This window comes from Mercurialis annua, linkage group LG5 (assembly GCF_937616625.2).
Source record: "Mercurialis annua linkage group LG5, ddMerAnnu1.2, whole genome shotgun sequence".
In the NCBI taxonomy this organism is placed as follows: Eukaryota; Viridiplantae; Streptophyta; class Magnoliopsida; order Malpighiales; family Euphorbiaceae; genus Mercurialis; species Mercurialis annua.
This window is the reverse complement of record NC_065574.1, coordinates 15160430-15186962: the sequence shown is the minus strand read 5'-3', so window position 1 is coordinate 15186962 and position 26533 is coordinate 15160430. Positions and strand designations below refer to the sequence as shown.

The following is a 26533-nucleotide window of genomic DNA, read 5'->3' as shown; positions in this document are numbered from 1 at the left end:
TAGCTCCTGCTTGATAGCAGCCAGTTGATCCTGAAGGGCTTTAGCACGATCGCGGCGGGTAGTGAGGGTCGCAACAGCCGACTTCACATGAGTTTTGAGCGTCTCCAGTTTCTCCTTAGCTTCGGCCTCCTGGCTCGCCAACTTGTCAGCTTCGGTCTGGACGAGCGCTAACTCATCATGAATCTTCTGGAAGGCAGGAAAAGAGGCCGACAGTTTCGCCATAGCTCCGCGAGCCTTCTCACTAAGCACCTCTGGCGGAGCATCGGCCAGTGCTGTGGCAGCCTTCCTCAACTTTTCTGCTTCTTGAGGCGATTTGAAGATGGAGGTACCTTCAGGCTTCATCTTTGAGATGATGTCCAGGTGATCGCCCCAATTCTCAGAAGGGCCGCTGCTCACTTCTACAAGCAATTCGCTCTCCAGGATGGGCGGCTGATCATCATCACTGTCAGAATCCAAGAAAGCTGCCGCCTTCGCCGCCACATCATCCGGATCGGTTGGGCTTAGAGGAATCTGCCATATTTGACCACAGTAAAAGATAAGCTGCTAGGCGAATAGTTTAGAATGAGCAATTAATTAACTTACCTTGGAATGTTTAGCAGCAGGCTTGGCATTGAAGTTGAGATACTCTGAAGCCAAGGGCGATATACGTTGCGGGGTCTCCATTCGCCTCAGAATCTCCGAAGCGTTAGGAGTCTGTGAACTGGTGGCCAGCGAGGTTTGGGTGTTGCCTTCACCTTCAAAAGGTTGAGATTCACCTCGAGATTGAACATCGCCGCCAGTCTGTGTATCGCCCCGGGAGGACGAATGGCAGCTCTGCGAAGGGGTGGCAGCAGGAGATGGATCAAATAAATGAGATCCTTTGCGTTCGGAAATCTCCGTGACCGATTTGCCTTTAGATTCGGCTCGCCCTTTCTTAGCCCTCGGCTCCTTGCTGGAAGTCTTGGCAGCCCTTTTCTTCTTGGATTTTTTCGTGGGGTTCTCCTCTTCATGATCATTCTCCCAGTTGTCTTCTTTTTCGAAGTGGGGAATACCAACTGCAAAAGTACACCAAGTATTAGTGAAAAGGAGTCAAAAAAGGTAACCAAAAAATATTTTTAGAATACCTGGGATCTTCTGGTAACCGATGCGCACCAGTTCGGCTACGGATTCTTCGTAAGGTGGGCATCGGATGCCAGTATACGTTACTCCCAAATCGGTTAAGTCAACTTTAGCTTTCTTTTTTCTAGTTTTTGGTTTTTTAATAGGGGCGATCGTAGCATAATTACATTTTGGTACACGAGGGGATTTGTACTTAAATTTGGGGCGAACCTTTTCTAAAAAGAGTTGGTAGGGTAGGTGTTTATATTTTTCCTCCCAAATTCTATCCCATTTTTTATAAAAACTAGACCGAGCTATCCTCCTATGTTCTTGCATCTTAAGGTTCATTCCTGGGCGATCTAAAGGGTCGAATTTGAATTTATAAAAACGTTCAAAGCGAGAAATTTCGAAATGATAACCGATAATACCTGTGAAAGTTTGACGTTTTGGGGCCTGCAAAAGAAATAAATCGGCATGAGTAGGTTTTCTGTTTAAAGGTGGTAAATCGAAATTATGAAGTGAAAGAATCTCTTTGGGCGATAAATCATAATAAGATTGGACGATGGAATTCCACCAGTCGGTGAATCCAGGAGAACAGATGGGGGACACACAAGGGCGAGACAAGTCAGACAAAGGAGGGAGATAGGCTTTGTTTAGGCGGGTTATGTATTGGAGTTCGGCGAAGTTTTCAATAGAAGTTCTATGGGTCCCGCGATTATTGAAGGCGATCAATAAAGGACAGGGAATGCCTTGGGCGAAGCCAAACTGGCGAGAGACATAGTTAGGACAGTAAGGTTCAACCCCGCTACGATCATATTCCAGTCCCGCTATTAAATTCCGTGATTTAAGGGCACTTCCCCAGTAAGGGCCGCCGAGCTTTAATCTTGGATCGGCTTCGATCGCCTCTTCCATGTTTTCAGTATCCCATCCGGCGAGGAGCCAAGACGGGGGGTAGGCGAGTTGAAGAGCCGGGCACATTAACTCTGACGATCTTATTGCATGGCTGTTGAAGACTTGCAAAACATCCAAAATATGTGGAAGGCGTGTGCCGGCCGATATCAATTGGAAGCCGCATAGTTCGGCCTTGATAGGAGGACCGAGCTCAAACAGCTCAGGGAAGTACATGGCCAACCAAAGTTGGGCGATCCAAAGTGGGCCTCCTGGGCACTTGAAAGTTCTGGGATCCTTGAGTGGTACAATATCGCCCAATGAGCGGTACAGATGGGCTAAGACAAATTCACCCAGGTTGCATCGGCGTCCTTCGGCGAGTGCAGCAGCGAGTATGAAGCAATCTTCAGTCACCCGGAATGATGAAGTACACAAGACATATTTGGCAAGGAAAAAGGCCAGGAAGGCGATGTGCTCTTTATGATCGGGTTTGTATGGTTCCTCGCCCATGAACAATTTTACGAAGGAGCCATAGCTTTTTTGTGCCTTTGTCAGATTGAATTTTGGGCATTCGGCGTAAAGGTTGGGAGTGATCCGCTCGCCGTTAATTGGGATGTTGAGCATCAAGGCCAAATCAAGAAGAGTGATGGTCATCGGTCCGGATTTAAAGCAAAAGCAGTTGATGGCGCTTGACCAGTAAAGCGAGGCTCCCATGATGTAGTGTTTGGCGATGGGTCTGCTCGCCTTGCATAATTCGATAAGGTCGAAAATCCCTACATCCATCCATAACTGGCGATAATGAGGAGAGAGTCTGATTGCCCAGTTGGAGAAACCCGCATGTTCGATCGGCCAGTTCCTGAAAGTAGTGCCGACCCATACTGAAGATTGGTGTGGTAAGGAGAATCTAGGGGGTGCGGTTTCGGTGAAAGGAGAAGCGAGGTCACATAGGTGGCTAGGAGAAGTTATGATAGGACCGATACAGAGTTGGTTATCGCCGGCGTCGGTAATTACCTTGAAGTCAGTATTCGGAGCGTTGGTTCGGACTTCATCAATCTTGGCCGATACTTGTTCAGCTAGGTTCACATTTGGGGCGGCCATGGTAGCTGCAAAGAATGGAGATACCTTAGTAAGGCGATTAACTAAAAGGGCGAATCAGAATTGAGAAAGGCGAGGACGAAGGCTTACCAGAAAAGACTTAATAAGTTGCTTGAGGTTGCTGAGGAGAGAGAAAGCTGGATAAATGCAGAGAGAGTAGGTAAGTGATGAAATGAGATGGTGTTTTTCTTAAAAGACAAAATCAGAGGGAGCCGAAAGGTCGTGGGGTCAAAGCGTGGCATCATGGAGAACAGCTGGAGATGACGTGGCCAAAAGGGGTACCGAAAGGTTTATAGATGCGCACCCCTTTAAATTTTTTCGAATGACTTGGGCCTCAGTAGTGGGCTTCGAAGTGCTGAAAAGGGAGAACAAGCCCAAAAGATAAACATTTCAGACTTGTTGGGGGCATTGTTTACACCGGCCCAAATAATTACCGGATAGAACTTCATATGGGCTTATCAGGGATCAAGGCCCAACGGAAAGCTTGTTTATTATTGCTTTTTCTATTTTATTAGGAGTTTGTAGCTCATTAGGAGAAATTTTCTTTCAGAGTCTTAGTCCTAGTTAAATTAGGAGTCTTAATTATGAGGAGCTATAAATAGCTCAGAGCTTTATTATTTTTGTATCAACAAATCAATCAATCAAAAACCAAGCCCAGTGCTTTTTATCTCGCAATCTCCGGATTGTTTTAATTTAGGAGTAGTTTTCGGTATTAATCTCGTCTGAGTTCTTAACTCCCAGATTATTACTTCTTAAATCACGTGGTTAAGTGTCTTTAACCAAACAAGCCCTGTGAATATCTACATAGGTTCGTTAAAGTATCAAACCTCAAACCGATCCCGATTATAAATTTAAAGATTCGACTCCGGAATATTTCTAGGCGAACAGTTATAAATATCGCATAGATTAGTTATTGTTAATACGTCGTGCCATCACATAAGTCTGCCTGTGGATTACATCCTAGAAGAAAATAGATTTTCTTGGGTGTGGAGGCAATTTTCCAATTGTTGGGGAGACAAATGGAGTTTTTGTTGATGTTTTCACTTGGCATCTTATCTAATAGGTTAATGTCATATGAATTCCTGAGCTATACATGCATTTATAATTTCATTATGCTTTATAAAAATTGATAAATATATTCATCAAAGAAACTTTCGACAATTTGATGCATTGATTGAAAATCAAGTGTAGCGGAAGTTGGATTTTCAAAACATATTGTTTTATTGAGTGAATGAGGCCAATTCCGACCTTTGCATCATCAATTTTCACCGAATTTTGATTAGTCTATCAATTTGCCAAGAAACTATAATTGGCGTATATATTTATTAACTTTTATAAAATATAATTAAACTATAAAAATTTGTACATTATTTATCCTTTTTAATATGTTTACTAATGAATGCTTACATAATTAATTGATTAAATTTTCGAAGAAACTATTAGTTAATTAAGAAAAAAAATTATTTTTAAACACTTCATTGATTTTTTTAACAATAACTATTAAAACCAGAAATATTTAACAATAAATTACAAGAGTATTCTTTTGAGATAATTACGAAAAATTTCTCTTGAGATTAGGTTATATTATTGAATTGGGCCTTTCTATTTTTAGTGCCATTTAATAGGGCTAAGTACACAAATAATCTAAATAGGCCCTTTTCTTTCATAAATACATTAGCCTATAATAAAATGCAAGAATCTCTCAAAAAAATAAAAATGCTTTTCATAAATACATAAAATGATAAAACACGGAAGTTTCATTTAAAAATAGGACAAGACTACCCTTCCTTAAATCAATTATGAATATGGAAAAAGTTTCTTTTCAAAATAACAATCAAGCTTTTCTTCAAGCTTGTAAATGCCGCCATTAGAGAACAACAGGAGCTCCACAAATCTGTCATAATCAGCAGTTTAACCTCAATATCACCATGTTTTTTGAATTAAACTTCCATCTCAACACAATCAAACAGTAAATCATCAAGAACAGCAACGTAAGCAAGAAATTTAATTTATGGATTGAAAAATAAAAACAGTACAGTTGCTCATAAAGGTTGTCACATGAATGATTTCAGTATCTGACCAATTCATTAAATAAACAAATCTAAATGTATAAACAACGGAAACAGCTAATTAATGAGCTTGATTTTTCCTATAAATAATACCTAATTTTATTTCAATTTCTGCTTGTTTAGTTTTCAGTTGTATTAACAGTAAAAATCGTATTTATGTTTTAATTTCTGCAAAACATATTTGATCGAAGGATATAATTCAAGCAATTGTGTATTTTTAGTTTGAGGAAGCGGTTGATAATCTAATTCCGATGACATCAATTAAATTGTTAAACACATGTAAATCAAATGTGGCCAGTTCTATTTCTATATTTGAAATTTGAATTGAATTATTAGACTCTGATTTGGATTTTATTCTTTTTTGTAAAAGAACATGCTATATTTATTTGTTGGTTTTTTATGGTTCCTTGAAATTAGTATTTTTATTTTTTGATATTGATGGTTTCTGTCTAGTAATTTGATGAATTTGGTGGTGATTTTCTCTTTTAATAGTTTTATTTGTTATCTTGTGATTCATGAATTGAGGTTCTTTTTTGGTAGTTTCTAAACTGTCTAAATCTTAGATTGTTATTTTAGGTAGGTATGTCTTTTTTATATGCTAAGCAATTTTTATAAGTGTTTGTTGTCCATTTTTTTTTGCTTAAGTACGTGTTATTGTTAATGTTGATTCTGCTTTGTTTTTTTTTTTAACAGAGGATTCTGCTTTGTTGAAATCAGTGTTTGGACATTTATATTTTTGGATTTTTTTGTGCGTGCACTCTTGTGCAATATTTTGGTTATTTTTGTAGTTAATAACTTATTTTTTAATGTTTATATACAACAAATCCCCATTCTTGTCGAATCTTTTAACTTTGAATGCAATTGATATCAAGATCATTAATTTGCTCGACTCATGGAACTGCAATTTAAAATTACAAGTTGACTATAAGTTGATCTATGATTAGAGTAACACAAAAAAAATTAATTAATTTGTAAATAAATATTAAAACTTTTATTGTTATTTTTAGTTTACATATAATTTACTTCAAATATATTTCAGGCATAAATAATTTGGTTTATTTTAGTTGATATTTTGTTGATTTTCAGTTGTGACTGTTCTTTTAGATTTAGTCAAATAATAAAAGAAAAGGTTAAACATGTTAAAAAAAATCATCAAAAAATTTGAAATTGACACTTTTCGACCTTGTAGTTTATTTTTTTGAATTAACTATAACTAGACCAAATACAAAATTTAGAAATTATAAAAATTTAAAATTCATTTTCTTCTTCTTTGTAATCCCTAAATAAAGGGAGTATATTAAAATTGAAAAATGATAACAAACAATAGCACTGTGTTACGAAAGAAAAATAAAAATTTACTTGATTGATATTTGGTTAATATTTGGTTGATTTTTAGTTGACATTTTGGTTGCTTTTAGGTTGATTTTCAATCGATCTTAAAATTATCAAATATGCACTATTAATTTCTCTTTTAAAAAATTAAAATTAAAAATCCAAATTGAAACTGAATCGTGTCCTCACTTCTGTAGCAGTGAAAAAAATTGATACTTGATTGATCTTCAGTTGACATCCGGTTGATTTTTGGTTTATTTTTGGTTAACATTTTATTGATATTCGGTTGACATTCAGTTGATCTTTAAAAACTTGCCAAATTACAAAAGTAGGGTTTCAATAAGAACTCGCCAAATCAGTAAAAATCGACACTTCTTTAAGGAGAAGGAAATTGATACTTGTCCATTTAATAGTTTATTTGTTTTGAATTCCCTATAACTAAATTAAATATAAATTGTAGAAATTATAAAAGCTCGAGATCCATTTTATTTTTCTAAGGGGAGTATAACATATTGTATGAAGAATATAAACACAACGTGTCAAATATAATATATATATATATATATATATATATATATATATATATATATATATATATATACACACACTATAAATGTAGCATTATATAATTTATGAAACAGTTTACATCAAGTTGATTTCAAGTTAATTTTTGGTTGATACAAGTAACTAGAACTAAATTAACATATATAAATTCAAACAAACATAAAAAAAATACTGAAAAGGTTACTTTATTAGACATAAAGTAAACGTTTTTATAAGCATTCACAAAAAAACTAAAATTAAACTGAAAAAAAAAATTCATATTAGTAGCTTATAAGATAAATCTAGGTACTTTCCTAAAACATAAAAATGCAAAATAAGAGTCTAAACATCAGATATTTATGCCTCTTGTATTTGACGTGACGTTCATCATCACAAATTATGTTTGAGTCTTCCTTCCAACAACCACATAAGCATACAAAGAAGAAGCATAACAAGCACGATGTTGTGCAACATCAAAACCGGGTCCCATTTTTTTTTATCCACAAAAAATTCAGCAGCACGGAATATGTGGACTCCATAGTCACTGAAAGACAAAAAACGAGAAAAAAATAATCACAACACATAACAAAATTATAGTTTACTTAGAGTTGATATATAGTTAATTCAAGTAATAGTCTGCAAAATAATAAATATACACATAACAAATTATAAAAGAAATACTTACTTATCAATTATAAAAGAAATACTTACAAATAGTTATACTCATTTAGTTTCTCTTTAATTTCCTTAATAGCGTCATATTTCATGCAAGTATAGAGTGATAACAATCTGCAGACTTGATTTTAAACCGCTACATATAAACAAAATGAAATATAACATACAAATCAGAGTATTATAAGAAGATATGTCAACAGCTAATCAACAATATCAAGTAAACATGGTCATTTCATAATTTATGTGCAAAATCTGAAAATCATAAGAAGTTATGTCAACTATAAATCAACATCAAGTAAACTTGGTCAATTCATAAATTATGTGCAAAATTCGAAACCTATAACTATTTAAAAACATATAAAATCAATACAAAATCAGAAAACACTTGAAACGAGATGAAAGCTGATATGAATAAACATAAAAATAAACTACAAATCAACTAAATTCATACCCTATAAGATAAAAAAACAAATTGATTCTAATGAATACTGAAATTAACAAACAAATTAACATCAAGCAAGCTATGAATCAACCAATATGAAAACCTAAAAAGCAAATAACAATCTGATTCAAACAAAAACTGAAAGTATTTTTCTTTCTCCAAAGAACATCAAGAAAACCATGAATCAACAAAAATTAAACCAGTAAAGTAAAAAATAATCTGATTTGAATGAAAATCGGGCAATAGTAAATTATAAAAAATTTAAAACAATTCATGAAAAAGAAAAGTTAAAAAATACAATAAATTATTTTAAAATCATACCTCATATCCCTTTTGTTGTGTTTCTTCGAATGAAATTCGTTTTTTCCTTTTAGATTCACGAGCTGGTTCCTTTACATGCCTCTTCTTCGAAGATCTGGCGACTGATTTTGTTTTAGTTTGAGATATCTTACTCTTCTCTGTAGCATCGGAAGCTCAAGATCGAGCAATTATAATGAAAGAAAATCTCTAATGTAATAGAGAAAGAGAAAGAAAATAAAAAACAATAATGTTTAAGAGATTTAAGGAGATATAAATGACAGTTATCAAGTTTTAAAGTTTCACTACTAGAAAACAGGTGTTTAGCGACGGAAATATCCGTCGCTAAACACCTGAGATCCGTCGCTAATTGTAATTAGCGACGGATTACCGACGGACTCCGTCCGTCGGTAAATTTTGGGTCGCTAATTGTAATAGCGACCCAAAACACTGTCTGTCGCCAACTTACCGACGGAATATTCCGTCGGTAAGTTGGAGGCAGAAGGTCGGTAAATTGGTCGGCCAGCCGACCAATTTTCCGACGGAATTACCGACGGAATTTCCGTCGCTAACGTGGCGACGGAAATTCCGTCGGTAATTCCGTCGGTAATTCCGTCGCTGTTTTTTTCAATTGGCGACGGAAAATTCCGTCGCCAACTGCAAGAAACAGTCGTGTCATGTTTAATTAGCGACGGAAAATCCGTCGCTAAAATTAAAACAGGTAGTCGCTAAATTACCTATTTTTGGCAAAATTTTATTTTTTTACGACTTATTTTCATATTTTTTCTGTTATTCGTTAGACCTCTTAAATATACCATTCACATACATAAGAAACAATAAATATATATAACCAAATCCGTAATATATATATATATATATATATATATATATATATATATATATATAAACGTCAAAAAGCATACAAAAAACATTAATATTAAAGTATACGAACAAAAAACATAAATATGTCCAAGTGTATCACAAGCCTACTCTAAACTAGTGGTGTCATCAGCAGGAGGGGGTGGGGGTGGTGGGAACTGCGGGCGTAACTCGGGTGGGAGTGTAGTCATCAGCCGCGCAAGCTCAGTACGGATCCGCTCGTCGAAACCCGCCTCCACACTACGGATCCGCTGCTCGACCCGCTCTTCGAAACCCGCCTCCACAATACGAATCCGCTGCTCGAGCCGCTCCTCAACCTCCCTAGCAATACGCTGCTCTATGTCCTCAGTACTAACGTTCCCCTGCTGGGATGATCCGCCGCGGCGCAATCGGCTAGCGCTGCTCTGGCCGATGTAGGATGCTGAAGCCGATCCAATACCGTAGACTCGCTGCTTCTTGATTGCCTCGAGAGACAAAAACAGCTCGTTCTCGTCGATCGGCTCTGGAGTCGACGAACTCCCTTCTCCAGCTGCCTGAGACTGTGTTGCTGCAGCAAGCTCTGCCTGAAAACGGTCCTGAGATTTAAAAAATACAAATTTTTAAATTAGTTAAACCTACATTTCTAACTAAAATTGGGCAGCATTTTGTCTATAATTTGATCATCACCCATTTTTCAGGGACATCCTGCAAAAACTACAGACACTCTGTTCAACTATAAGTAACAGCAATCACAACACCCACAACAAACACGTAAACATCCTATAAACAACGTCTATATAATTAAAGTTATATATAAGTCATATTAAACAGTCACTTAAGGTTAAAATAAACTTACATTTTTATCCTTTGATCTCTTGTCAACAAAGACAGTCCGATCTGCTTTGGTCAGGTGCAACCGTACATGCAACTCAGCCAAAGTGGGCTCTCGACCAAGCTCCTCAGTCTATTATATGAAATGAACAAATTAATTAATAGATAAACAAAATATTTAACACGATTATTAATATTAAAAACATACCATAACTGTCTTATGCCTCGTAGCCGATCGCGATCCTGCGGTATGTCGAACAGGTCCGGTGCCAGCTCCGGACGGCTCACTCATCCGATTAGCTCGTGCTATATCGGACTTTTTCTTAGCCTCAGCAGTATCCCAGTCTCGCTTCCATGACGCCCAAGTATCAGCACTAACACTGCCCTCTTTTTTATCCGGCTTCATGTTGTGGAGAGTATCTTTATACCGATTGCCCGCATGTCGGTAGAAGACCCCTCTAATCAGATCCTCAGGGTAGGTCGGGTCCCAGCAAAAACCCTTCTGCAAACCATTAAAAAATAAATATAATTAGAAATCAAAAAAAAAGTTAAACATATATTTAAAATTTTAAATATTTAACAACCTTGAACTCCTCGAAGTAGAAGCCCTTATGCTCTGCTGTAATCTTCTTCCACGAGGAACCCTCAGCAAACCATCTAGATCGGAAAATGGGCAAGATCGCCCTAGATGCTGTCCCGCTGTCGTTCCTGCTATCCAGTAATTTTTCTCTGCACATTACAAAAAACACTTAGTTTTCACATTTTTTAAATTAAATTATTTTTTAAAAAAAAGTTGTCAATCATACCTTGCAGCATCTGGTGTAACTCTAACCCTCCCAGTCTCGTCCGTCGCTGGTGGCTGGCCCTGTGGTTGCGGCTGTCTCGCCGCTCTCCGCGGCGCAGGTCTAGCAGCTAGCACCTGCTGCTCAGCCCCGGCATCCGAGTCCTCAGGGGCATCCTGCTCTGGGTCGCCGCGTCCACGTCCGCGTCCCTGAACTGTATCCCTACCGCGGCCTCGGCCGGCAGAAGAACCACCTGAACCTCTCATATCTGCAAAAAAGATTACAAAAAAATATTCGACAAGAAAAAAATAAACACAACTATTATAAAAACCATAACACATAATTTATTAACAAAATAAAGTTACCACATCAACAAATGTAAATAAAAGTCAAAATTCTACATAAATGACACTTAAACGAATCATGCAATTTCTATATTATCTGCCGCTCCAATGTCTTCATCGTCTGATGAAGATGGTGGATAATCATCTTCCGTCTCCACTAATGGAGGGTTGTGTAATGCAGCCTCGTCCGCCTCGCCATTCGGATCAACTAAATTTGTCGGTTCTTCATTTGTTATGACATCGAGCAGATGATCTGCACTATCATCTTGGAAAGCTGGAACAGTTGTTGCAGGCATGTCTATCTCAGAGCGAGCTTTTATCTTGCATACTGCCCACCAGTCTTTTTTGTCTCGCCTTTTGCTAGGATAAGGTAAGTAATGTACTTGATCGGACTGTTCAGCTAAAATGAAGGGTTCATATTTGTTGTACCTCTTTCTGTGATTAACATCCACTATGTTATACCGAGGATGGGCTAACATACCAACTTTTTTCATAGGATCAAACCAATTACATTTAAATAAGACCGTCCTTTTTATCGGTAGAGCTGGATACTCTAACTCGATAATGTCAGTCAACACTCCATAAAAGTCGCTTTCAGCCGGACCGTAGAGTGATCCTTTTACACAAACTCCGCTATTCATTGTAACCCGATCCTCCCCATATTCTTCAGTATTGAATTTAAACCCGTTCACACAATACCCCTTGAATGTTTTGACCGATCTAAGCGGTCCTTCTGCAAGACTTAGAATATAGGGATTGGTACAGACAGTTTGGTCTTTCACCTGTAGCACAATTATTTATACGGATCAACACGATAATATATACAACTACGACGATAAAACAACATAAATACTTACATATTGCTCGAACCAAAAGGCGAATTCACTCTCCAACTTGACTACAACTTCGGTCTGTGTGATTTCGGGGTTGATTTCATACAACTCGCCTTCAAAAACTCTATTTACAAGAATACGAGCGAATTAAGACAAATTGTATAAAATTCTTCAATATTGAACTTAAATGTGGATATGAAGACATACTCTCTGAAAGGTTCGATTTCAGTGCAATTCAGAAGGATATAGCTTCGGGCAGCATTATATTCAGCATCATCCAGATATCTGTTCCGAGAAGCACCTATAGGTCGCCCTTTCGGTTTGAAAATGGATAATCTGTCGACATCATCATCAACGTCCATTTCGCAAACTTCATTTCTTTACATCCGATATGGTAGCATCGGATCACCATCCTTGAAATAGAAAGATGCAAATTTCGCTGTTTCCTCTAATAAATATCCGCTGCTGATGCTTCCTTCCACTCTGCCTTTATTCGAGACCTTATTTTTGAGTTTTCTCAGGTATCTGCATAATCAAATAATTAGTTCATGCATGTACCAACCACTCGATCGATGAAATAGAACTGTAGATGTAGTACCTTTCAAACGGATACATCCAACGATACTGAACAGGTCCTGCCATCATAGCTTCGTATGGAAGGTGTACCGGGAGATGTTCCATCGAATTAAAAAAACTCGGTGGAAAAATACGTTCCAACTTGCACAGTATCTTCGGGATATCAAGATCCAATCTCTCAAGATCTGCCTTTTTCAGCGATGTGGCAGTTAATTCTCTGAAGAAGATACTTAGCTCTGTTATAGGTTCCCACACTTCGGGCGGAAGAAGCTCCCGGAGAGCAATTGGCAAAAGTCGTTGCATGAAGACATGACAGTCATGACTTTTCATGCCCATCATCTTCAAACTGTTTAAATCAACACACCTTGACAAGTTGGACACGTAACCGTCCGGAAACTTTAACTTTTGAATCCATTCGAGCAAAATCTTTTTTAAATCCCTGTCCAAAGCATACAAAGCCTTTGGATATCTACCGGTTTCCTGATCTTGTGCTAGACCGGGACGATCACAAATCTTATTCAGCTCTGCCCTAGATTTTGCCGTGTCTTTCGTCTTACCAGGTACATTGAGTACGGTATTAAAAACGTTGTCAAATACATTTTTCTCAATATGCATGACATCGAGATTATGCCGGATTACATTTGTCTTCCAATACGGTAAATCCCAAAAGATACTCTTTCGATTCCAACCACGGCCTTTAGATAGATCAGCATTCGTAGCCTTAGCATCTGTCTCATAAGCCCTCTTAAACCCCAGACCGTCAACCTCTGCTAATACTTCATCTCCAGTCCTCACACCTCCAAATTTGTGCTTTACTTGTTTGCCTTTTCGAAATTCAGTAACATTCCGACGAAAATGATGGCCCGTAGGTAAAAATTTTCTGTGGCAATCAAACCAGGACTGTTTACCACTATCGGGCAACGTGAATGCCTCGGTATTTTCCATACAATGCGGACATGCCAGTCTTCCTGATGTGCTCCACCCAGACAACATTGAATAAGCGGGAAAGTCATTAATTGTCCACATAAGCGCCGCCCTCATTTGAAAATTCTGCCTCTTTTGAACGTCATACGTCCGAATTCCAGATTCCCACAATTGATTCAACTCCGCTATTAACGGCTGCAGGAATATATCCATATGGTCTTTTGGATTTCCAGGTCCCGGGACAAGTATTGTCAAAAACATAAACTCATCCTTCATGCACATGCCTGGAGGCAGATTATACGGCGTCACAATGACTGGCCAGGAAGAATATTGTGTTTCAAAACTACCAAATGGTTGAAACCCGTCAGTACATAAGCCTAGTCTGATATTTCTTGTTTCATCAGCAAAATCTGTATGCAACTCACTGAACCGTTTCCACGCCGGAGAGTCAGAAGGATGACACATCTTCTCGTCTTCCATTTCATGTTCAGCGTGCCATGTCATATGTTTAGCCGTGGCTTTGGAAGCGTACAACCTTTGCAGCCTCGGAGTTAAAGGGAAATAAAACATTTTTTTATAAGGAACGTTAGCCCTTCTTTTGGCCGAATTGCTTTTCGTAACAGGTTTCCACCGAGGAAATGTGCAAACTTTGCAGTGGGTTAAATCCTCGTCCGCCCCCCCAGTAAATCATACAGTTGTGCAAACAGCACTCAATAACCTCAACCGGCAACCCGAGACCTTTCACCAGCTTCTTGATATTAGCAAAAAATTTCGGCATTTTGTTGTTCTCTGGAAGCAGTTCTTGTAATAAACGGCAGGTGTCGTCAATTAAAGATATCGACCCCTGATGTCGACACTTAACATCCAAAATTTCAACAGATGCGGACAGGGGTGAGTGTCTGCTATTTCCGGGCCATATTTCTTCTTCTGCCGCACTCATCATATCAAAAAACTTCTGAGCTTCTTCATTCGGGGTCTCTTCCTCAAAAACTTCAGGACCAGCAGCATCAATAACCATTCTCTGACCGGAGTTTAAATCTCCCCCTCCCTCATTATAGTAATCGTATTCATTAACCGGCTGCTGAACAACATGAGGGACATTCACCTCACCGTGGTGAATCCAGACATAGTAATCTGGAACAAACCCAGACTGCAAGACATGTAGTTTCACAACTTCGACATCTCAAAAATTCGTATTTCTACATTTTATCCTAGAACATGGGCATTTTATCTCTTCTCCATTCATACACTCGGGATGTTGTACAGCAAAATTCACGAACTCTTCAAGATTAGGGAAAAATCTGGCGGCAGGAAGCCTCTGTCATGCCTCGTATACATCCAGCTGCGGTCTGGATTCATTTCTGGAGGACGTACAATTACGTACTGATTCATAAGCTCAACGTAGCAAAGTCAATGTAATTGACTGCTAAAAGGGTAGGGTCCTATCCCATTCGCAAAACTGGCGCCCCATAATTCGATCACGATATATGCATGAATACGGAAAAAATATTCGGCAGCCTTCCGGCGTCGTTCCCCAGGTGCATTACATAATATAGGGTGTGTAACGCTAATTATATATTCCGTAAGGAATAAGCGTTACACAGCCTATATTAAATAGCCACCCGGAGAACATACGCCAGAAAACTACCGAATATTTTTATACCATATCCATACATATATGTTTTTTCGTGATCAAATTACGTAGACGACGACAGTTTTACGAACTGTACACACGTACAATCCCGTGTCGTTCAATCGCTTGAACACACGGGACGGGTTTCTACGGTTAGGTAAGATTTTATTCGGTGTGAATAAAATCTTTGTTAAATAAATTTAATTGTTATTCAATTTACTCTAAATACTATAAATTGAATACAAAAATGCAGTAACACTTACTTGTTGAAGAGCAGAACCGCAATAAATAGGAGATAAGCGATGTAAACAAACAACAGCGGCCATGATCAGCGGCTATCAGCAATCGTCAGAAACAAACCTACATTAATAGTTTTGGATCAGATTATAACAATACAAATTAATACTTTATCAAGATACATTTTTTTCAATTTTCTAAGTGATATAATATTTTTAACGAAAATCCGGCAGCATTTCCCCTAAAAATGAGCATCACCCATTTTTCAGGGAAATCCTGCAAGCAAACAATACACATTTCCACATAACCAACACCGTTCATCTAAACTGTTTCATATTACAGATAGTATTATATTAATTACAGTTATTATTAACTAAATACGCTAAATTCTCAAAACTAACAAGTAACACAATTAAACGTATATTTACGATTACAATCCAATTCACATAAAACTTAACCAAATTAATCAACTATTAAAAAAATTAACTATTCTATTTACATGCATAGCCTAATTAACTAACATCTAAATAAAATAGTATTAATAAAATAACTTAATTTTACCAAGCAAAATAAAAAAACAATTCTTTTCAATTCTTTTCAATTACAAATTTAGTCTACTTTACTAACCTAATTTTAATAGATTTACACAAATATAAAAAGTAACCTAATTTTATATAACTATCATATTATTATAAAAGTTACCAATTTAAATAAAATGTAAATTTAAATAATACCAACCTAATTTAAATAAACTTACAAATTTTAATAAACAATAATTTAATCTAATCTATTAATATCAATTAATCTAATTAAAAAAACACATAATCAATTAACAAAACTAATCTAATTTAAGCCTAATTTGTAATAATATTAACTAATCTAAATTAAACCTAAATTTAATGAAATGAACAAATCTAATTAAACAAAACACTGACCTGGATGGACAGCAGAGGCGGCAGTGGAGGGTGACCGGAGACCGGAGAAATGCGGCGGCGCCGGCAGCAGTGGAGGTGGGCAGCCACTGTTTTTTTTAAATAAAAAATAAATTTAATAACTAAAATACATAAATAAAACAAATAAAAATTAATTAAAATCCCTAATCTAACTTACCGGAGATCAGATACGCCGGAGAGGAATGGGGGCAGCGGACAAGCAGTGGAGCCGGAGAGGAGTGCGGGCAGCGGAGGAGCCGTGGCGCCAGAGAGGAGGGCGGGCAGCGGACAAGCAATCGCCGGAGAAAGAGAGGAGCGGTGGGGATTGGGTTTGTGTGCTTGCCGGAGAAAGAGAGGAGGAGAGGGTATACGGAGAAAGGGAAAAGAAGGGAAAAGAAACGGCTGCTGAAGGAAGAAGAAGGAAAGGCGCGCTGATATTAGGTTAGGATTTACCGACGGATACCATCCGTCGGTAATCCGTCGGTAAATCTTAAATGAAACGGTGCGTACCGTTTCCAAAGGATTTACCGACGGATTACAAAATCCGTCGGTAATATTAGCGACGGAATGATTATATTCCGTCGCTAAATCCAATAACAAAAACGCAGAGTTTTTGTAAAGCCCATTTAGCGACAGATATTTTATTTCTGTCGCTAATATTGGTAAAGAATAAGGCGCCATTTCTTCCCTCCACCAGCCCGCCAAAACACCGACGGATTACCGACGGAAGTTCCGTCGGTATTGGCTTTCCCTCCAATTTGGCGACATATTGTCATTCTTGTCGCTAATTCGGTCGTTAAATGTGGAAATTAGCGACGGATTTGTTGTCCGTCGCTAATTTCCGTCGCAAATCAGAGGATTTCTAGTAGTGTTTGGAAATATTTAAAGTTTGAAAATAGAGAGATAACAAAAATCGTGGGTAAGAGAAGTAGAAGAGTAACGTGAAAGAAAATAGAGATAACAGTGTAGTGGGAAGTTAGGGGTAAAATGAGACTGAAATTATAATGAGGCATAAATGAAAACTCTAAAAAACAATTGAGAGATTTTTGCACAATTTTTAACTTTGAGTCGCTAACGTATAGTTTTATAAAAAATGAGGCATAGAGTGTAATTTCCTCCATTTAATATGATTTTTTTTTATTTTCTTCTTCTCTTTTTAAAATTAATGACTATAACTCTAAATATAATTTATAAAACTATACTCCCTTCATTTTTTTAGTTGTCCATTTAGCTAAAATTGTACTCCCTCCGTCCCGTAAAGATAGAAAAAGCACCCATTTTACAAGAATTACGAATGTAGTTATTTATAGGTAACTTGTGATAATTTGTCTAAATTACCCTTTGTAATCAATTAGTTATGTACATTTTTCAAAGATACTTTACTAAATATAGCACTTACAACTCGTTTTTTTTATTTTTTTCAAAATATGCGTTTAATGTTTTATGATAAGCATGTAGGGGTATTTTGATAATTTTTGACTTAACTAACTCCACTTTTCTATTTTTATGGGACAAAAAAGGTGGTACTTTTTCTATCTTTACGGGACGGAGGGAGTACATATTAAGAAAGTGGAATTTTTGTCTTAAATTATGAGAATAAATACTCAAATAACCCTACTATTTAATAATGCTTTTATAAATTGAGTTATAGAGTCATTTATTATGAGAGGGATAAATTTGGAAGATGCTAGCTAATGTTATCTTGAATTTTTAAAAGGACAACTATTGATGGAAAAACACATTTACCTAAAGTGACAACTAAAAAAATTGAGGGAGTAATTAATAAGGATTGTTGAAATATGCGAAAATAATATAAAATTGTTCTACACATATCTCATGCCGATTCCACTAGTTTAAATGATTTATGTCCTAGGTAGCACGGAAAACGAGACACTTGAACAAGGACACTGCGAAACGCTCTTATTTTAAGGTTTCCTATGTTAAGATTGAGGTTTCGTGTGCAAAACGCCAAGTGTCCGACACGTTTCTGAAACATAAAATATTGATTAAGTGAAGTGTACGTGCTACTTAGTTTATATCACTAAGTCGAAGTAACATGAGTAATACTTATAATCTACCACCTTATGTACTATTTTTATTGTATATATATTTTAGGAGTATTTAATTTGAATCAAAGTTAGCTTCTTTTATATATATATATATATATATATATATATATATATATATATATATATTAGATGCTACAAATAGATGTAACTTTCGATTAAGTTATCACCTTTCATGGAGTTGCAACCTTTAATTAAAGGTTGCAACACTCTTCCATGTAAATCCATATACGTAATTGGTTCGGATCAATCCGTTATGGGCGGCCTAACCTATATACCAACAAAGATAAAATAAGAAAAAAATGATATTAATTATTATCTTTTTAATCTATTGCAAAATGCATATACCCCTTTTTAATGGAACAAAAATAATATTGTTTCTGTTTTTTAATCTGCCCATTTAATTAAAATTGTACATATTAAAAAATGAATTTTTTGTCTTAACTTATAAGATTAAATACTAATATAACCTTATTAATTAGTAAATATTTTATAAATCGAGTCAGTCATTTATTAAGAAGGGATAAATTTAAAAGATAATAGTAAAAATTATCTTGAAATTCTAAAAAGACAAATAATTATAGATAAATATATTTGGCTCATTAGACAAATAAAAAACGGAGGAAATATTTTTTTTAATAAAAATTATTCAATGATCCAATTTGATTTTAGTTATGATAATTAAATTCTTTAACAAAATTGATTAGTATAACTAATTGAAAGAGGAGATAAGAATGAATTTGATCAAATATTAGATTAAACAAACTAATTTTTTAAAATTTAGGGAAATTTGGTCTAAAGATTCTCTACATAATTGACCATTTCTCTTTTTTGCATTAAGTGATTTTGGATAAGAATGAGCTTATCCAAAGTCTTAAAATCTGTTACTGGTGTTTTTCGATCTTTGTAGATAATCGTGATAGGTGTTTGTGAATTTACGAGCGTGCCAGAAACTGATTCTAATTTGTAACTTGACTTCTAAAAACAAGTGATTGGAGATTGGTTAACCTTACTATCTGTACTTCAAAAATTAATGTTAAAAAAACTTGAATGAAAATACAGAAATTCAACCGTAAATGTGTTTACTGGTTGAAGAAAATGAGATTACAGAGTGTTTGAGTGTTTATGTCTCTGGGCGGTGTTTTTGTGGAAATTGATCGGGGCCAAAATCGTTCTACTCCTCTTTTATTTATAGCGCTTTTTGAAAACTGTCAGGTGATAATGCATCTCCAACTACCCACGTTCTCAAGCGCTTCTCCACTTCTATAAAACTGCTCATGAACTGCCGCTTTATAAAAAAGCACGTGAATTCGTGGGCTACTAGCTTCTATACTTCTGACAAAAATATTTTTATACTTCTGACCAATTAATCACGGTCTAATGGCCAATTTAATTATGGACCTATTCTCCCGAGGATGAACTTGGGTTTTATGAATCTTTTGAAGAATTATTTCCGAGCTTCTGGCTTTTTGAACTTCCGAAGAATTATTTATGGGCTTCTGACCAATTAATAACGATCTAATGACTATTTAATTATGGACAGATTCTCCTGAGGATGGATGAACTTGAAACTTTATGGATCTTCTGAAGAATTATTTATGATCTTCTGGCCAATTAATTACGGTTTAATGGTCAATTTTGATTATGAACTTATTCCATTGGGAATGAAGGCTATTTTTTTAATTTTGGTGTTAACAGAACCGTTTTGTCAAATGAAATAATATATAATACCTTTCTCTGTCTCAATCTAATTTAGAATATTTATTTTTCGGATCTCCATTTTATTTACGTTAATTTTCACCTTCTATTAATGTAATTAAAAAGAATTATTTTTAAAAATAATGCATTTTATATAATATGAAAATATAAAAATAAGATTCTCATTTTTTTAAGTAATGTGAAAAGGAGTTCTGTTTTTCAATTAAATTGAGACGAAAAGAGTATCTCATATTAAGTCTTATAATAGAAAACCAATTTGTTTTTAACCAAAATAATTTTAGTATTTTGGTATAAGTTAAGTTTATAATTTAAACAAAATCATTTAATTGTTTATTATAATAACATTACCATTTCAGTTTTTTTTAAATAGTTATATTTGAGTCAAATTTTAGTATAAAATTTTGGATTCAAAAAGATATGTATTTTTTTTCAAATTTTAACATTTTAGTAATTACAAAAAAATATATATTAAAAACTAATTATAAAAAGATGAATTGGATGTTTTAAAAAGTAATGATGGATATAAAGTACATTATATAATATTTTTTAACGAAGTAAATATTTAGTAAAACTATAAATATATTAAATGTCTGATTAGTATTATTTTATTTTATTTAAAATAAATTTTGTTCTTTTAGGATATTAAATATAAAAATTTATCTATAAATATAAAAGAAGCTGAAATACCAAATATTGTCTCCGTCCCACAAAAATAGGCACCTTTCTATTTTTGGCGTAGCAAATTATAGGTCGTCTTCTATATTTGATAAACAATTTAAAAATTCAAAGTCTTTATACACCCTTGATAAAGGTAAAAGGTACAGAAAAATTCTCGTAGTTTTTACAAAAATATAGATCAGCCCTTTTATATCTTTTGGAAATAATTAAGCCATCTTTATTTTCAAATAGAACAAATAACCCTTTTCGTCCAACACCATTAGAAACACTCGTTAATGGTTGACATGTCTCTCATAATCATTTAGGAAAAAAGTTCAAAAATAATTTTAATGTTTAATATATTCACCAAAAATTTGAGGGGGTAAGTGTACCAAAAATAAACTAAAATGGTTTATTTATTCGATTGTAAAACAATGAAGGTCTAATTATTCAAATTTAAAAATATAAAAGTTTAATTGTGTCTAAAAAAGAGCTGATATGTACTTTTGAGAAAAAGTAGAAGGTTTTTTGTATCCTCTGCCCTTAATAAATATGTCTAGGAATCCTCAAATGAATTAATAATTTTATGTTATGATATAAGACTCACCAATAAACAAATTAACTATTAATATACTCCTTCCGTTTTTTAGCTGTCAATTTAGCTAATATTGCACATATCAAGATAGTGTTTCTTTTGTTTTAATTTATAAAAGAAAATACTAATATAATACTATTAGTTGATAAATGCCTTTTAAATTAAAATAGAGTCATTTATTAGGGATGGATAAATTTGGAAGATAACAGCTAAAATCACATTGAAATCTTAAATGGACAACTAATTAGAGACAAATATATTTTGCTAAATGAACAACTAAAAAAGAACGGAGGGAGTACCATTTATATATTTAAAAATTATAAAAAAATAAAATTTAAAAATTGAAAAAACAATTAAGTTTAATAAATTTAATTATATTTTTTTAAATTTTATATTTATCCAAATTACCTATGAAAAGAGTTTAAAATTGGGATTATTTTCCAAATATCTGTTTTGGATAAAGTACACCATTTTAGCCAATCTTTTTCTTTTATCCTACATTACCTAATAAACTAACTTATTTATCAAAAATACCCATTATATAAAGAAGTCTTATCTCATTTTAGGTTAAACTTTTACATAGTCACCTTTGTTTTCTCGCTCTTCTCTCTCTTCTTCTTTCTTCTTTTCTTCTTCTTTTCGTCTTCTTTTTCATTTGATTTTCAGTTTATCTCATCCGATTACTTTTCCGTTCGTCTTTCCGGTCGCGCTTCCGTTCGTCTACTTCCGATGGATTTCTCGTCGTTTCCATTCGTCTTTGGTCGCGCTTCCGTTCGTCTACTTCCGATGGATTTCTCGACTCGTTTTTAGATTTGTGTAATTTTTTAGGTTTTTTTTAATGATATAAATATTTTGTAAATAAATTATTGTAGATCTATAATTTTTTGTTTATAAAATTGTTCTATTATTCATATAATTATTTATTTTGTCTTCTCTTATTCATAGATTTGTTTATTGCTACTGATTTTGTAAAGAAAATATTGATTTATGGTGTATTTGTAATAATTTTATAATATCTTTACGTTTTAGTGTATTTTTGGTGTATTAATGGTGTATTTCTGCCGTTTTTAGTATATTTATGGTGCATTTACAGTGTTTATGGTGTATTTGCAGTGTTTATGGTGTATTTGCAGTGTTTCATGGTTAAACCACAAAAAACACTACAAAATGCCATAAATACACTCCTTATACACTACCTATACACTATATAAACACCATAAAAACACTATATATACACTACTGTTACACTATAAAAAATAAAATAAAAAAATTACAGGAAAAAATCTATAAAAAATAAAAATTAACACTATATATACACTAATCTTACACTATATAAAAAAACTGCCGGTCGGTTCGGTTGACCGAACCGAAAAAATCGAAAAACGGAAATTGAAAACCGAAAAAGGTATTTATGAAATTTAAAAAAAAAGTATATTTCGTAAATAAAAAAAATTAGAAAAAAAAAAATCAAAACTTGCAATGTAAAGTTGTAAATAAAATGCCAAAACATATATTCTGGGAAATTACCACTATAAAATTATCATTTTTAAAATCCACAAATTAAGTCTCATTTCATCTTCCATTGGAATGACAAAATGAATCCTGATCCTGAGTATATTGCACACTTCTTTTTTTGTGGCACTGAAAAATTTGTAAATGGTTTCAAAGAATTAGGAAGACGGGAATTGTGATAATAATAAAAAAAAAAGACAGGAAATACATGTGAAAGTAAAGTGAGATTTTTTGGTAAAATAAAAAAACAGGGTGAAATTTTTAAAAACCTGCAATGCAATGATACCACAGGCGGGCGTCCACGGGTTTTCGTGACAAAACTTCTCATTTTCTGATTTTCTTAAGGAAGGACCCACTTCTTAGAGTATATATGATTTTACCCCATTCTTTTGAGTTTTGTTCATTACCATCTTTTTTTCGGGTCTCCATTTTATAATTATCCTTTTAGTTTTATATGCTATTATTCTGAAATAATGTTATTATCTTAATTTTACATATTATTTTAGAAACAAAAAAATACATCTTCTTCTGCACCGCCAACCTACTGTCGGACGATCTCCCTGTCGCCGAACCAACTTTCCACCGCCGGAACAACCCTATCGCCGGACTACCTCTTCTGGATTCAACCTAGATGAAAAAGATTCCTTTTCTTCGTCTGTCACCCAACCCAGACGAATAGATCTCTTCGTCTGATACCCAGCCCAGACAAAGAAGATGATAATCGTCTTCGTCTGGGTGGCCCGACGGTGAGGGGTTGATCCGGCAACGGGGAGAATTCCGACAGCAAGGAGGTTGTCTGATAGGTGGTGAAAGTTAGAGGTGGTAGAAAAAGAGTGTTGAAATGAACAAGAAGATACTCCCTCCGTCCCAATAGAGTTGTCCACTGTAACTCTATCACATAGTTTAAGAAAAACAATTATTGTTTATGAATTTTATAAAATTTTCTTTATTTTCTTGTCATATCCCTATTTAATATATGGTCCACTTGTAATTTACTTTCAATTTACTCATTAGTGGATTTTAAATATGGATAATAAAGGAAGTGTAAAAATTAGACTTTTTGAAGGTGGACAAAAGTTTTTGGATAAAAAAATTTCACAAAGTGGACAACTATATTGGAACGGAGGGAGTATCATTGTTTATTTTTAAAATTGTAGGCAAAGTTGAGGGAGTTAGATGAGTTTCTTTAGTGTGATGTCGCATCAAGTGGGTAATGTGGCACTGAATATGAAAGTTAGGATAATTCCGAACGCCGCGTGTACAAAAAATGATTGGAAATTAAAAATAGGTCATAATTTGCCAAATATTAGAAGGTTATGGTTTGTTTCGTAACGTTTTAAACATTGAGATTTATTCGCTATAAAAGTGAAATATTGAAACTTGTTTTGCAAATTTTCCACTGTAAAAGAATAATGGCCAGAAATAGCTAATTTGAAGTTGAGGTGATTTTTAAAGAAAAAATTGTATATTTTAAAAAATTTAGAATAAATTAATCCTAAAATAAAGTAATTACAAAAAAATATGATTTTGATTTAATGGTGATAAGTATTTTGTAAAAAAAAGTAAATAACTATAGTAAACAGAAAGTATAAATCTATCTATACTATTTATAAAAATGCGGATTAGAAGGGAAGAGCACTTTTACGCTAATGTCCTTGATATTAATTTTTTTTATTATTTAATTATTAACTACAATTAATATAGAATACTAATTGAATTAAACTATTCCTGATACAATTAAAATAGACTACTAATTCTAATGAACTACTACTTTATTTACTAAAATAATTGATTAAGAATGCTAATTAAGGTGAAACTACTTCCACTAAATTATTATTTCACTATTATTTGATAAAAACTATAATATATGTTTATTGTAAGAGTAAACTTTCATGAGTAAACTTAGCTTAATAAATTTTGTTCCATTCTTGATTTCGTACAAAAAAAACCATTAGGTTTATGTTCTTTTTTTTTTAGAGAAGCACAATTTATGTTTTTTAATTTGTACAAATTGTTATGTTGATTTATTATTACTATTTATATTATATTGCTGAATACAATGGTTTAATTTTTTATTTCTTTATTGGAATTTTATGTATCTCAATAAATAATAAAAAAAGTTTATATTTTATATTAAATATCATTTTTTTCAATTATATATATATTATTTATACTACTTACTACTAATCTAATTGTTAGTATAATTGATCAATATAAATAATAGTATTAATCTAATTAACTCATAAAGAAGATTTTCTTCAACAAAAATTTTAGCTAATTTTATAATAATAATATATATAGTTATAATAAATAAATATTATTGACGTTAATTAGTTTTAAAAATTAATAAATTGAAGTATCATAATTATTTTTTAAATTTTTTTAGAGAAAATCACAATATTACCACAAAAGAATGTTTGGTTTTCACACATTATAAGATAATCTGACTTTGTTACACCACTACCATAATCTTTTCACTAATACCATCTTGCACAGTGCATGCTGACATCAACACAAAGTTGGTGCACTAATCTTTCTTATTGACCCGCGCATGACCTGGTCAATTTTGAATCCATATTTTTTTTTGTCTTAATAAAACAAATAACTTATTTATATACTCATTAATCTTAATTATAAAAATAATTCTTTCAACAAAATTAAAATTAAAAATATATTACATTTTAAAAATATAAAAATACAAAAATAATACAATTTATAAATGTATAATTTTATGAATTATTTATTAGATACACTGTTGATATACACCGAATACGGATCTAATGCATAAATTAAAAATAACTTATATATTATGTACAAATTATATGTATCAGAAATGTATAAATACATAAATGAACCCATCAAATTAGACGGTTGATTCAATTAAATCGATAAAAATAAAAGTTAACGATTTAAAAAAATCCACCGTACATAATTTATACACAATAGATACATTTTTAAATGTATTTAATAGATATATCTCTGATACATAATTTATATATGATAAATATATTTTAATACGTCTGTAATATATGATACATTTTCGATACATATTTGATACATTTTCGATACATATTTAACACATTTCTGATATATATTTTTTATATCTCTGACATATTGATACATAATAGATACACTTTTTGTTTTTGAGTTGCATATAATGTATAACAAAAATGTATTTTTGATAGATCTCCGATACATTTTTAATACATATCTGAGACATATTAGATAATTAGATAAAAATAACAAAATGTCATCCACAAATTGAATTATATTATGTATTTATCATGTATAAATTATATATCGAAAATGTATCAAATATATATTAAAAATGTATCAAGTATGTATAAAAAATATAGATAACAGATTTAAAAAAAACAACTTATAAAAGAACAAGAAAAAGAGTTCCAACGGTTAACTATATATCAAATATGTATCGGAATTGTATCAAATATGTATCCGAGATGTATCTGAGATATATCCAATATTTATAAAATTATATCAAAAATATATTCATAGTATAAAATTTTGACAATCATCAATTTATAACATAAATTACAAAACTAATAATAAATGTATCAGAAATGTATCACATATGTATTAGAAAAAATTTATCTAT

General features: G+C 33.4%; 2 protein-coding genes across 2 annotated transcripts; both read right to left on the bottom strand.

Moving 5' to 3' along the window:
- Positions 1-9389: 9389 nt before the first annotated feature.
- On the bottom strand, positions 9390-11230 carry LOC126681526 (uncharacterized). Its single transcript, XM_050377069.2, has 5 exons — positions 10914-11230; positions 10692-10836; positions 10316-10609; positions 10133-10240; positions 9390-9872 (listed from the first exon to the last, which is right to left on the bottom strand). Exons 1-5 carry the CDS (start codon positions 11228-11230, stop codon positions 9405-9407), a joined length of 1332 nt encoding a protein of 443 aa, XP_050233026.2. The 3' UTR covers positions 9390-9404.
- Positions 11231-11310: 80 nt separating this feature from the next.
- On the bottom strand, positions 11311-12442 carry LOC130015534 (uncharacterized). The gene is made up of 3 exons (XM_056105864.1): positions 12274-12442; positions 12091-12190; positions 11311-12015 (listed from the first exon to the last, which is right to left on the bottom strand). The coding sequence occupies exons 1-3, from the start codon at positions 12426-12428 to the stop codon at positions 11311-11313; spliced, it is 960 nt and encodes a 319-aa protein (XP_055961839.1). The 5' UTR covers positions 12429-12442.
- Between the last annotated feature and the right edge of the window lie 14091 nt (positions 12443-26533).

Coding starts and splice junctions, on each gene's coding strand:
- LOC126681526 (XM_050377069.2), bottom strand. CDS start 11,230: ATGTGTTATGGTTTTTATAATAGTTGTGTTTATTTTTTTCTTGTCGAA. Junction 10,837..10,913: donor GTTACACCAGATGCTGCAAG/GTATGATTGACA, acceptor TGTAATGTGCAG/AGAAAAATTACTGGATAGCA. Junction 10,241..10,315: donor CGAGGCATAAGACAGTTATG/GTATGTTTTTAA, acceptor TTCATATAATAG/ACTGAGGAGCTTGGTCGAGA.
- LOC130015534 (XM_056105864.1), bottom strand. CDS start 12,428: ATGGACGTTGATGATGATGTCGACAGATTATCCATTTTCAAACCGAAA. Junction 12,191..12,273: donor GAAATCGAACCTTTCAGAGA/GTATGTCTTCAT, acceptor TCTTGTAAATAG/AGTTTTTGAAGGCGAGTTGT. Junction 12,016..12,090: donor CCTTTTGGTTCGAGCAATAT/GTAAGTATTTAT, acceptor ATTGTGCTACAG/GTGAAAGACCAAACTGTCTG.